Consider the following 14,730-nt stretch of genomic DNA (forward strand, 5'->3'; position numbering starts at 1 on the left):
AGGATCAAACTCACCCAGTTGTTGCACCTGTCTTTTCTGTCAAACCAAAGTGCGCCAAATACAGGACACAAGACATGGTATCCACTTAACAAAATCCCATTGAAAAAAAAACAAAACCTTAATTTCCTCAGGGTGAGCAAAATCATCTATATACATAAAATCATGGTGAATAACTAATTTATTGCTGAAATGCAGGAGGAACAAACATGACCAAAAAACCCCAAAAACAAAAAAGAACCTGTCATCAAGATCATAATCCTGAGAACTGTCATGCCATCAATTTTGTGAGGTAAACATTCTTTATGATCTTTTCAGTGGTATTACAATCAATATTCATGACCTATAAATAAACATAATATGGCATGCTTTTGCTCATTTGGCACAAGATGGCTGTCCTTGCATTCACTATACATTTATATTCAGTATTTCATGTACATCAATCTGGACATGACGACAATAATATTAGGTGTAAATATTCATAATAATGATGATGATGATAATAATAATCATTACAAGAATACTGATGTTTTGTATGACTTTATGTAAACTGTTCTTAACAATCAACATTATGAAAATATCATCATCATGTACACTAAAAGCACATTACTGGATATTCAAGATAATTTCATGTACACAAACCTTATCAATTATATTAATGATAATAATAATATATTCATTACAAGCACACTGATGTTTAGTAGATTTCATTACATCAGTCTTAACAATCAGCATGTTCACAATATTGATCTTTGCATTGACTGAGAAGAGAAGAGAATCCACTAAAAAATAAAAAAATTAAAAAGTTGTGAAAGCCTACAATCAGCAGAACAAAAAGTGATTATGTCATGGCTGAATTCCAACCATACAACATTACAAAGCTGAGGCCTGGAACACAAAGTTTGACCTGAGTGTTCAGAGATCTTGCACTGTCCTGTCATTTGGATGGACACAATGAAAATGATGTCTAAGCTTCCTGTTCTCATCAACAACAAACATCCTGTCTGAGCTTTCTGTTCTCATCAACAACAAACACCCTGACTAAGCTTTCTGTTCTCATGAACAACAAACATCCTGTCTAAGCTTTCTGTCCTCATCAACAACAAACATCCTGTCTAAGCTTCCTGTTCTCATCAACAACAAACATCCTGTCTGAGCTTTCTGTTCTCATCAACAACAAACACCCTGTCTAAGCTTTCTGTTCTCATCAACAACAAACATCCTGTCTAAGCTTTCTGTCCTCATCAACAACAAACATCCTGTCTAAGCTTCCTGTTCTCATCAACAACAAACATCCTGTCTAAGCTTTCTGTTCTCATCAACAAAAAACATCCTGTCTAAGCTTCCTGTTCTGATCAACAACAAACATCCTGTCTAAGCTTTCTGTCCTCATCAACAACAAACATCCTGTCTAAGGTTTCTGTCCTCATCAACAACAAACATCCTGTCTAAGCTTCCTGTTCTGATCAACAACAAACATCCTGTCTAAGCTTTCTGTTCTCATCAACAACAAACATCCTGTCTAAGCTTTCTGTTCTCATCAACAACAAACATCCTGTCTAAGCTTCCTGTTCTCATCAACAACAAACATCCTGTCTAAGCTTTCTGTTCTCATCAACAACAAACATCCTGTCTAAGCTTTCTGTCCTCATCAACAACAAACATCCTGTCTAAGCCTTCTGTTCTCATCAACAACAAACATCCTGTCTAAGCTTTCTGTCCTCATCAACAACAAACATCCTGTCTAAGCTTCCTGTTCTCATCAACAACAAACATCCTGTCTAAGCCTTCTGTTCTCATCAACAACAAACATCCTGTCTAAGCTTTCTGTTCTCATCAACAACAAACATCCTGTCTAAGCTTTCTGTCCTCATCAACAACAAACATCCTGTCTAAGGTTTCTGTTCTCATCAACAACAAACATCCTGTCTAAGCTTCCTGTTCTCATCAACAACAAACATCCTGTCTAAGCCTTCTGTTCTCATCAACAACAAACATCCTGTCTAAGCCTTCTGTTCTCATCAACAACAAACATCCTGTCTAAGCTTCCTGTTCTGATCAACAACAAACATCCTGTCTAAGCTTTCTGTTCTGATCAACAACAAACATCCTGTCTAAGCTTCCTGTTCTGATCAACAACAAACATCCTGTCTAAGCTTCCTGTTCTGATCAACAACAAACATCCTGTCTAAGCTTTCTGTTCTCATCAACAACAAACATCCTGTCTAAGCCTTCTGTCCTCATCAACAACAAACATCCTGTCTAAGCCTTCTGTTCTCATCAACAACAAACATCCTGTCTAAGCTTTCTGTCCTCATCAACAACAAACATCCTGTCTAAGCCTTCTGTTCTCATCAACAACAAACATCCTGTCTAAGCTTTCTGTTCTCATCAACAACAAACATCCTGTCTAAGCTTTCTGTTCTCATCAACAACAAACATCCTGTCTAAGCTTCCTGTTCTCATCAACAACAAACATCCTGTCTAAGCTTTCTGTTCTCATCAACAACAAACATCCGGTCTAAGCTTTCTGTCCTCATCAACAACAAACATCCTGTCTAAGCCTTCTGTTCTCATCAACAACAAACATCCTGTCTAAGCTTTCTGTTCTCATCAACAACAAACATCCTGTCTAAGCCTTCTGTTCTCATCAACAACAAACATCCTGTCTGAGCTTTCTGTTCTCATCAATAATAAACATCAACAAAAAACACAAACAAGAAAAATAACACGTGACCAAAAGCTTTTTTCATTCACTTTTCTTTTCCTTTTGAAGCTTCCCATCTTTAACCTTCACCGTACTTTGTGGGTCTGACAGACCCATTTTTGCCTTAAAAAATGCCTTTAAAATATATTTGGTGTCCGATTAATTTGAAATTTCATGACTTTTGTTGTCACAACATATGCATCATTTTAGTAAATTAATGTACACTTTAACTGATTAGTTAATCAGTTACGTAATTGTGAAAATTTTTACCTGCATTCCTACGTTGTGGGTCTTACAGACCCATACTCCCCAAAGAAGAGAAAACACTAAGTACCCTTATTCGTAATTCGTGGGTCTCTCAGACCCATACTCGCAAAAGAAGGGAACAAACCAATAATCCCTTTGTACTACGTGGAACGAAGTGATTGTGCGTACATGACTGATGACACATAGGCTACCTCACTGCTTCTGTAGTTGGCTGGCACATCGCATCCGGCTCTCACGGAGAACACAACAGTACAGCAGGCTACCGGTGTCATTGCCTCAGGCAAGTTATATTTTGATGATTATCAAGTTTATTAATTGCCATCAAGTTAGCTTGCCATCTGTTCGATACTTTAGGTCGATTCCAACATCGCCATCTCTGAAGGCATCAGTAAGCATTGCAGAGAACATGAGGCTGAACAGCGTTGGAGCCAGGACGCAGCCTTGCTTGACACCATTTGTGACAGCAAAAGGAGCAGATGTTTCGCCATTGTCCTGGACTCGAGCCTGCATGCCTTCATGGAATTGGCTGACCAAGGAAATAAATTTCCGAGGGCATCCGTACTTTTTTTTGTTTTTGTTTTGCTGCCCCATCATCTGCGCCGTTTCAGTGGCATTACTCCCACGCCGCTCATTTAGATTCCCCCATACACGGCCACACCCGGGTTCGTCCGTCGCAGTCCCAGCGTCGGCAGTCCACAGGGAACCATCGATGTTAGGTCGCCTGGAGGCCACACACCAGAGGAGACCCTGTACTGCTGCTGAGTCACTTCAGTGGTGTTCAGTGGTGCCTGTTCTGTTTTAACGTACTTAGGACACCACCTACTAAGCCCCCTACTAACGACAATAATGGCTTAGTCGCGGAGCCAGACTGAGCGAGCGTCTCTCCCAGAGTGGAGACCGCCACCACGTCCCTCAAACAACAGCCCCCCCATGAATCTGCCAACACTGACGACATTGACAGGACTCACCCAAAGCACGGAAGTGGAGGGGTATCGAAACTGAGGTCACCATGAGAGCAGGGCATGAAAGGTCACAGACTTTGAGACTATTTTGTTTATATTGATGACGATGAAGGGGGAGGAGGATGACGATGATGATGACGATGTTGCTATGGAGGTCCATTTTGGTTTGGGACTGCGTGACAAGGCTGTACTCTACGGTTCCTGTCATAATGATATCCCGGCGTTAACCAGGCCCGAGAGATACAGACACTTGCAGTGTTGGTCAGGTAATTAGAGCAACACACCCAAAGACGCATCCTTGAAGTGGATGACACTCGACTGTGTGGTCCCAGTCTCCCCATTTAAGCCCACAGCACACTCAACTCTGGGTAGGAGCCGGCCACGGGCCGAAAAACCCACCTCCGCTGGGATTCGAACCCGCGTCCTCCCAGCCGTCAGTCCGCGACGCTAACCACTTCGCCACGGCGGCTGGTAGGGCATCCGTACTTGGCCATGATCTTCCACAGTCCCTCTCTACTCACGGTGTCGAAGGCCTTGGTGAGGTCGACATAGGTGGAGAACAGAGCAGCATTTTGCTCCTGACATTTCTCTTGCAGCTGCCTTGCAGCAAACACCATGTCGGTGGTTCCGCGTTCTTTCCGGAATCCACATTGGCTCTCAGGCAAATGACCTTGGTCAAGGTGTGCTGTGAGGCGGTTTAGTAGGATCCTGGCAAGTATCTTGCCTGCGATGGAGAGCAAGGAAATGCCCCGATGGTTATCACAGGCTTGCCGGTTCCCCTTTCGCTTGTACAAGTGAATGATAGATGCATCTTTGAAATCCTGGGGGATCATCTCTTCTTTCCACATGAGTGAGTACAGCTGATGGAGCTTCTCAGTCAGCACAGTGCCTCCATCGTTGTAGACCTCTGCTGGTATGGAGTCTGAGCCAGGTGCTTTGCCACTGGATAGCAGATGGATTGCTTTCTGGGTCTCAAGAGGTGTTGGCGGATCGTCCATTGCTTCGTTGATGGGGACTTGTGGGAGACGGTCTATGGCTTCATCATTTATGAAGGAAGGGCGATTTAAGACACTGTTGAAGTGCTCAGCCCAGCGTTCGATAATTTTCTCCTTCTCGGTGATCAAGGTATTCCCATCTGCACTGAGGAGGGGGGATGATCCTGAGGATGTGGGGCCGTAGACTTCTTTTAAGGCATCATAGAACCTCTTCATATCGTGCCTGTCAGCATATCCCTGGATCTCATCAGCTTTGTCACTCAGCCACTTATCCTGCATCTGGCGTAACTTTTGCTGAACAGTCCTGCGGATGGCATCGTACGCATCCTTTTTTGATGTGGACTTTGGGTTGCTCAGGTAGGCTTGATGCAGACGGCGTTTCTCATCCAGAAGCTGCTTGATTTCATCACAGTTTTCATCAAACCAGTCTTTGTGCTTTCTGGTCATGGGTCCCAGGGTCTCTGAAGCTGTACTATAGATCAGCTCACGCAGGGTCCTCCAGTCAGACTCCACATTCTGGTTGTCCAGAGAGGCGGATTCCAGACGATCTTCCAGCAGCTCCACAAAGGACTGTTTGATGGTGATGTTTTTCAGCTTAGCGATGTTAAGCCGTTTTGGAGCCTTCTGGCCTTGGGGGCGTCTCTTGGGCTGGATTCGAATATTCAGCTTCGAGACTACAAGGCGATGGTCTGTCCAACACTCGCCGCCGCACATGGTCTTTGTTACACGTACATCTTGCCTATCCCTTTTCCTGACGATGACATATATATATATATATATATGTGTGTGTGTGTGTGTGTGTGTGTGCGTGCGTGCGTGTGCGTGCGTGCGTGTGTGTGTGTGTGTGTACACCCGCACATTCCAATATCCCGTTGCTCCTACAGTACACATGCAAACACACACATACCTCATCCTCTACACACACACGAACACACACACACATGCGCGCGCGCACAGAGCTCTCCTGACGTGTATACTTACACGCTCGCGCACGCACACAAATACACACACACACAAATATATATATATATATATATATATATATATACAGAGGCTGCCACACATACACACACACACACATACAGAGGCTGCCACACACAGACACAGACACACACATACAGAGGCTGCTATTGATTGGCCGGAAGAGGGGTGGGAAAAGATCTGATGACAGGAACGTGTTGCTCAGTCTATTGAAGTTGGAAAAGCCCACATTACTTTGTATGGGTCTGTCAGACCCACGATGTATGAATAGGGGGTAAGCTCTGGATTCCTTCTTTAGCGAGTGTGGGTCTGTGAGACCCACTAAATATGGATAAGTGGGAAAATAACCAAGTACGGTGAAGGTTAACAAAGTATTCAAAGTGATCAGTTGAGCCCAAATACAACATCCTGCCTATCCATCTTTTTTTCTTTTTTCAAATATTTTTTTCAATCTTATTTCTTTATTTCATACTTCTTTCTTTACTTCAGAAAATAAGTTTTCCTTTCCTTTCTTTTCTCATTCTGGGACACTGTCACATTAAAAACAAAAACACACTGAAAACACTCCCCACAACACTTGAAAAACAGTGTGTGAACAGCTACAGGACTAGCCAGGGGAGACAATCATCAGTAGTAGATGCAGCGCACCTTGTGAAAGGGGAAGGCATCAGTGGAGACAGCATGGTCACGGCGGTAGTCCCACAGGTAGTGGTCGATGAGCACACTGTTGATGTGGGAATCCCTAGTGGCTGGGTCTGCTGCCAGCTGTCTCTCCACCTCCTCCCTCACCAACTGTCAACACACCAGTCATGGCACTGGTCATGTCAGCTGTCACAACACACCAGTCATGGCACAGGTCATGTCGGTTGTCACAACACACCAGTCATGACACAGGTCATGTAAGCTGTCACAACACACCAGTCATGGCACAGGTCACGTCAACTGTCACAACAGGTCAATCATGGCACTGGTCATGTTAGCCTTCACAACACACCAGTCATGGCACAGGTCATGTCAGCTGTCACAACACACCAGTCATGGCACAGGTCACGTCAACTGTCACAACAGGTCAATCATGGCACTGGTCAAGTCAGCTGTCACAATATGTTAATAATGGCACTGGTCTTGCCAGCTGTCATGTTATAGTGACTTTGTTGTCCTCAAAGAAATCAACAGTGATGTCATCATAACTTCACTGTCACCAACATATATTTATGCAATCTTAAATACATTTTACTCTTATATCTATGATATTTAAAAAAAAAAAAATTTTTCAACAGAAATGAAATTACAGGACCCTTCTACACTGCATGGATGATCTAAGAAAAGAAAAGGGAATGGAGAGAAACTCAGCGTGTGAGAAAGAGAGAGAGGGGAAGAGACAGTGAGTGTTGATACAGACGTATGTGACATCACAATGAGACACAGAACATACATTCCTGTAAGATTTTAGCCAGTTTTGTTGCTGTGATTTGCCAATCGAGTTCAAGTTCTGCCATTCAATAAGAAATGCCAAAACTACCCAAACATTTCTCCATGCCAAAAAGTTCTCAACTTTTTTCTCTGTGACAGATTTTTTACACATGCCAAGACTTGCCAGTGACACTACAAACTTCATCTCCATTGTAAAGATCAAGGAAAAGGCATAGCACCTTCGGAAGTGTTTTTTTGTTCATGTTTCTCTGCATCTTTTGAAGTTTTTTTCTTTCATTTGATCTCACTCCAGTATGTTCTTTAGTAGACACTGACCTCAGTGACCCAGATACTGACACCCCGAATCTCCACCTCCAGTCTGTCGCCAGTCTGCATCAGTGTGTCTGCACACACACACACACACACACACACACACACACACACACACTATCAAAAGGTGCCATAAAAAATAATAATGCATGACATCTATTGAGATACATTATCTCAAAAGAAATCCATTGCTCATGCACACACACACACACACACACACACACAACACATAGACAGACAGACACACACACAATATTTACATATAAATGTGTTACAAAAGATAATATTGCATGCAATCTATTCAGTGCAATTCTTTCAGAAGAAATTCAATGCACACATGAACACACACACAATGTAAATAAATAAGGTCATGCTAATACCTAATCATATTCAAAAATTGTTTTTATTAAAAAGAACCAAATTCACAGAAATACAAGTGAAACACATTAAATTGCTGTAAAGTACAAATCAAATATACACAAATATGCAATATTTTGTAGATAATTCCTCTTGTAAGGGAAGACTATTGCAAACACACACACACACACACACACACACACACACACACACACACACACACTGTATGGAAAAAGCTCATTTTTTAAGCCACATATGTAATGTAGACAAGAAAAATGACACATGAAAGACAAAAAACATGACACAAGAAAGCTTAACATTTTACATCACTGGCCTTTTCATCATTTTATATAACTGGCCTTTTCCCAGTATCTCATCATTTTACATGATTGGCTTTTTCTCAGTATCTCATCATTTTACAATTTCTACTTTTTCTTGGTATACCATTTTACATGTTTTACCTTTCCTCAGTATCTTATCATTTTAAATGTTTTTCCTTTTCGGAGTAGTTTATCATTTTATATTTTTCACCTTTTCTCAGTAATCTATCATTTTACATGTTTTACCATTTCTCAGTATCTGTTCATTTTACATATTTACCATTTCTAAGTACCTTATCATTTTACATATCTAACCTTTTCTCAGTAAGTCCATCAGTGAGTCAGAGTACTTCATGGCACCAAAGTAGGCCAGTGCCTGGGGAATTCTGCAGGACAAGAACATGCGCTATTAGTATAGACCACACATCACACACATGTTACTAACTATAAAACATACACTACACATGTTACTATAGAAAACACACACACCACACATTAGGCATAGAACACTAACACACCAATAGAACAACCACACCACACACAATACTTACAATAATATTACACATGTTACCATAGAACACACACACCACACAACAGATCACACACCAAGCACATTATGAAGGAACTTATGTCACACAAGTTACTTCAGAACACACACCACACACGTTACTATAGAACAAATAACACACAAGTTAATACAGAACTAACATCACACAAGTTACTAAAGAACATACACCACACACATTACAACAGAACGTACATCACACAAGTTACTACAGATCACACACCACACATGTTACTACATAACACACACAAGTTACTACAGAACGTATATTACACAAGTTACTAAAGAACATATACCACACGTTACTACAGAACACACACCACACAAGTTACTACAGAACTTACACCACACAAGTTATTACAGAACATACACCACACAAGTTACTAAAGAACATATACCGCATGTTACTACATAAAACACACCACACAAGTCACAATAGAACTTACACCACACAAGTTACTAAAGATCACACACCACACTCTTTACTAGAGAACACACCACACAAGTTACTAAAGAACATATACCGCATGTTACTACATAAAACACACCACACAAGTCACAATAGAACTTACACCACACAAGTTACTAAAGATCACACACCACACTCTTTACTAGAGAACATACACCACACAAGTTACTACAGAACATACATCACACAAGTTACTAAAGAACATATACCGCATGTTACTACAGAACACACACAAGTTACTATAGAACTTAAAAACACACAAGTTACTACAGATCACACACCACACACTTTACTACAGAACACACACAAAACAAGTTACTAAAGAACATACACCACACAAGTTACTACAGAACATACACCAAACACATGTTACTACAGAACACACATTACACACATTACTAAAGAACATACACATGTTACAACAGAACACACACCACACATGTAACTATAGAACACACACAACACATGTTACTAGAGAACACGCATCACAGAGGTTTCTATGGAATACACAACACACATGTTAATACAGAACACACACCACACATATTACTATAGAAAGCACACCACACATGTAATTACATAACACACATCACACACATATTACTATAGAACACACCACACACGTTACTACAGAACACACATCACAAACATATTACAACAGAACACACACCACACGTTACTATATAACACACATCATACACATGTTACTACAGAACACATATTACAACAGAAAACACACCACACATGTTACAACAGAACACATGTAACACACATTACTATAGAACACACACCACAGATGTTACCATAGAACACACACAACACACTACTATAGCACACATGTTATAGTAGAACACACACATTACTACAGAACACACACCACACACATTACGATAGAACACACATGTTATCATACAACAAACATGACACCTGTTACTACAGAACACACAAATGTAACTATGGAACACATGCATATTACTGCAGAGCACACACTTGTTACTATGGAACACACACCACACATATTACTATATTTGTATTTGTATTTCTTTTTATCACAACAGATTTATCTGTGTGAAATTCAGGCTGCTCTCCCCATGGAGAGCACGTCGCTACAGTACAGCGTCACCCTTTTTTTTTTTTTTTTTCCTGCGTGCAGTTTTATTTGTTTTTCCTATCAAAGTGGATTTTTCTACAGTATTTTGCCAGGGACAACCCTTTTGTTGCCGTGGTTTCTTTTACATGTGCTAAGTGCATGCTGTAGACGGGACCTCGGTTTATCGTCTCATTCGAATGACTAGTGTCCAGACCACCACTCAAGGTCTAGTGTAGGGGGAGAAAATATCGGCGGCTGAGCCGTGATTCGAACCAGCGCACTCAGATTCTCTCGCTTCCTAGGCCGCCGCGTTACCTCTAGGCCATCACTCAACAGAACACACTTGTTACCATAGAACACACACCACACATTACGATGGAACACACATTTTACTGAAGAACATACACATTACTACAGAACACACACCACACACGTTACCATAGAACAAACACCACACATGTTACTGTGGAACACACATGTTACTACAGAACACATACCACACACATTACTGTAGAACACACACCACACAAGTTACTATGGAACACATATGTTACAATAGGACACACACATGTTACTATGGAACACACACTACACATTACTATGGAACAGAAACATGTGACGAAAGAACACACACACATTACTTCAGAACACACACCACACAGGACAGCACACCATCACCCTTTCATCATGTACCAGTCCCAGCTGGCTCCCTAATGCTGTGTTGTACTGTATCAATATAGTTCTGTATCATAATGTGATACTCCTTTACATAACACTGCAACACTGTACTGTATCTTACAATGTAGTCCATTATACTACACTGCAGCACTGTACTGTATCATATCATATTGTAGTCCATTATACTACACTGCAGCACTGTACTGTATTATCTTGTAGTCCATTATACTACACCGCAGATGCTCCCAGCATTCACCAAAAGGGGGAGAGAATGATGAATCCATCAGTGCCAATACAATCACGACTGGAAATGTTAAACGGACTACAACTTTGCAACTGATGGAATTCCCATGGGTCTGTGGGCAGAAATTCTCCACTGAGCATGGCATGAAAATCCACAGGACCAAAAAGGGCTGTACAAAGATTTTCACGAATGCTCAGCAGCGCACTGCACCAGCAGATAAGACATCAGAAAACCAAGGCCAGGATTCAAACCACAGTGCCATGGACATCCATGCTGATAATTCAAACGAATCATTTGTACAAGATATTGAAGCCAAACTCCAGAAACTCAACTTGCCACCTGCAAGCGCAAAAACGGAATGGGTAGAGTTAGACAAGAAAATGGTCTGAAAACTTGATGTGCTGACAGGAACTTAGAACTAACAGAGATATTGTGTATGCAACCTGTCAGGAAACCTATGGAATGAAACAACCAAAGACAAGAACACCTAAAAAAATCCAGGCAACAAGAAATGGACAACATACGAAATGCAAAAAGAAAGCTCAAGAAAAAAATGGAGACTGCTTCAGAATTTGAGAAGAAGGGCTTACAGAAACTTTGGAAAGACCTGCAAGCAAAGCACAGTGCCCTCAGTAAAGCAGAATCAGCAAGGAAGAAAAGGAGCAAAAAGAAGAAGACACAATACTGCTTCTTTTGAGACCCCTTTCAGTTCACCAGGAAACTGTTCGAGCAGCCCAAACCTGGAACACTGACAGTAGACAAAGGAACACTTGATCAGCATCTCAGGAAGAGACATCCGATCTGCAAAGCAAGAAACCATTAGATCACAAGGGTTTGGTTCATCCTAGAAAACCAGAGAAGTTCAGCGAGTTGCGTCATCAGTGCGCATCATCTATCCTTGACCGGGTCACTAGCAGGGCACTGTTTATGAGTGGAATGGATGCCAGACACCCCTTCCCCCTCCCTAGGCCGTGGGAAAGCGGGCACCGCTACATTCTTGCCGATGTGCTGTGTAGACACATGGACACAGAAAAACGGAATGTGTAGAAAGTTTGGATTGTGACCAGTTTTCTGATGATGCGTTTTACAACACTCTAACAGATAATGATTTCGATTTGTTTCAAATGAATGACAAGGAGAGAGTGCAATTAGCTGTTGCTACAGAAGCACAGATAGCGGGTGATGAAAAGTTAAAAAAGTAAGAAGTGTGAAATTGTGGGTGCATACTTGTGCAGTAAACTGGCATGACTGCTTCAAGGTATATCACACACGTGTCCACCTTGTGTGGCATATTACGTGATGATGTGACATGGACATGCATATTTAGAGACAGTATCGTTTCTGAATAGTTTTTGTTCAAGAATTGTGTAGATAATGATCTGATTCGGCTCAGTGACTGCTATATAGTGAAAGGCATATATTCTCTTTGAGACAAAGTTCAAATCATTCATGTGATAAGGACAATAGTAGTGACAATTGTGACAGTTTTTCATTGATATGACTAGCAGTGTGGCACTGAGATACATATGAGGCACTACTCGGTGAGTACCTGCATGATGTGCATACTCTGCAAGCAAAACACTGTCCTGCATGTAGTACGTAGTTGTATGCATTGTGTTTGACCCCAAAGTCACCTGTTTTACACCCAAGTGTCACCAGAGATGTCACCCTATAGCGTCAACAGGGTCTGAGACAACTTCTCACATCAATTCTGAACACAACAGTATATGACAGTCTTAGTGTACTGTAATGAGCCACGTTACCGTAAGCCTCCAAAATAAGTACCCTGCTTCATACTTTCTTTCTCTTCTCTAAATCCAGGAATGAAGGGAATATGCGAATGGTAAGGATCTCAGAACAAGGGGGAGTAATGGCTCATAGTAAAATAGGAACGAAAGAGTTGACATATTATCGTTGTCGCTCTTGCAAGTAACATCTAACTGCTTCCTGGACATTCAAAACTGGATGACTCGAAATAAGTTACAATTGAACGCGGACAAAACTGAAGCAATGATCATAGGAACTAAACAAAAACTGTCTTCCATCACAATTGACACAATCAAACTTGGCAGTACATCCATCCCTCTTTCCAGTTCAGTCAGAAACCTCGGTGTTGTCCTTGACAACACACTGTCCATGCAAATATTTATCAGTCAGACATGTCAATCCTGCTACTGTCAACTGCAGCGCATCAGTTCTGTCCAGAAATATCTGTCCACTGACGCAACATCTAGACTTGTTGTTTCTCTCATTCTCTCTTGCCTTGACTACTGTAACTCTCTGTTGTCTGGTTTACCTGCTTCATCCATTCAGTCCCTTCAGCACATACAAAACTCTGCTGCCCGACTCGTCCTCAGAAAGAAAAGATCTGAGCATATCACTCCTCTTTTTCAACATCTCCACTGGCTCCCTGTCTCACACCAAATAAAGTACAAGATCAATGTTATAGATGTATTCACAAATCTGCCCCTTCCTATCTCTGTGGCTGCCTTCACCTCTACACTCCATCCCGCTCACTACGATCGGCTTCGGATCCACTGTGTTTACGCATACCCAGATTCAAACGCTCGACTGTTGGCCGCCGTTCTTTCTCTGTCTCTGGACCTTGCAATTGGAATGAACTTCCTTTTTCACTTCGTCAAATTTCCACACTCAGCTCTTTCAAGTCTGGCCTTAAAACCCGCCTCTTCCCAAAATAGCCTCCCTTCCCTACCTCTTCCTTGTCTTCAGTTTCTCCAGTTTTAGAGTTATGCATGTGTGTGAATGACTGGTGCAAAACGCTTTTTTTTTCTTTTTTTTGTGCGAAAGCACTTTGATTTGTCTCTGCACAAGATTCAGTGCAATATAAATACCATTAATAATAATAATAATAATAATAATACTGCACATTTATATAGCGCCCTTTCTCACTGAGAGCTCAGGGCGCTTTACATGAAAGAAAAATATTACAAGTAACATAAAACATTCATGGCCACTCTTTCTCAAAAAACCCTCCCCCCACTCACACTCTCCCTTTCCCACTCTACATACATCCAAAGTGAGCTGACATGGGTGGTGTTGGAGAAAAGGAAGCTGAGAGTACTTATAGATAGGTTTTAAAAAGATGAGTCTTTAGTGATGAGTGAAAAGCAGAAATAGAATCAGATGATGATTATTATTGTTATTATTATTAATATTACATTTGTATTGTCTGATTACATTTCTATACATCCTGTGTTCATTTCTTCTAACAGTTTGTTTGGTCACAGATTTATCCGTGGCCAAATTCTAAATGGTGTCGATTTTGTTGTATACCAAGTACATAGCAGGATTTCCATGCAGTTCAAGGAACATGTGATGAAAACATACATAATAA

At 41.3% G+C, this 14,730-nt stretch overlaps 1 protein-coding gene across 1 annotated transcript in view; it reads right to left on the bottom strand.

The window, feature by feature from the left end:
• Nucleotides 1-6,527: 6,527 nt before the first annotated feature.
• LOC143300030 (queuosine 5'-phosphate N-glycosylase/hydrolase-like) overlaps nt 6,528-14,730 on the bottom strand; it is a 94,347-nt gene continuing 86,144 nt past the window's right edge. Inside the window, exons 8-10 of the mRNA XM_076613585.1 lie at nt 8,645-8,715; nt 7,659-7,726; nt 6,528-6,701 (exon numbers count right to left, since the gene is read on the bottom strand). Of these exons, the coding sequence (XP_076469700.1) occupies nt 6,537-6,701; nt 7,659-7,726; nt 8,645-8,715 (304 nt within the window). The 3' untranslated portion in view covers nt 6,528-6,536. The remainder of the gene's footprint in view (nt 6,702-7,658; nt 7,727-8,644; nt 8,716-14,730) is intronic.

This window comes from Babylonia areolata, chromosome 25 (genome assembly GCF_041734735.1).
Source record: "Babylonia areolata isolate BAREFJ2019XMU chromosome 25, ASM4173473v1, whole genome shotgun sequence".
Taxonomy (NCBI): Eukaryota; Metazoa; Mollusca; class Gastropoda; order Neogastropoda; family Buccinidae; genus Babylonia; species Babylonia areolata.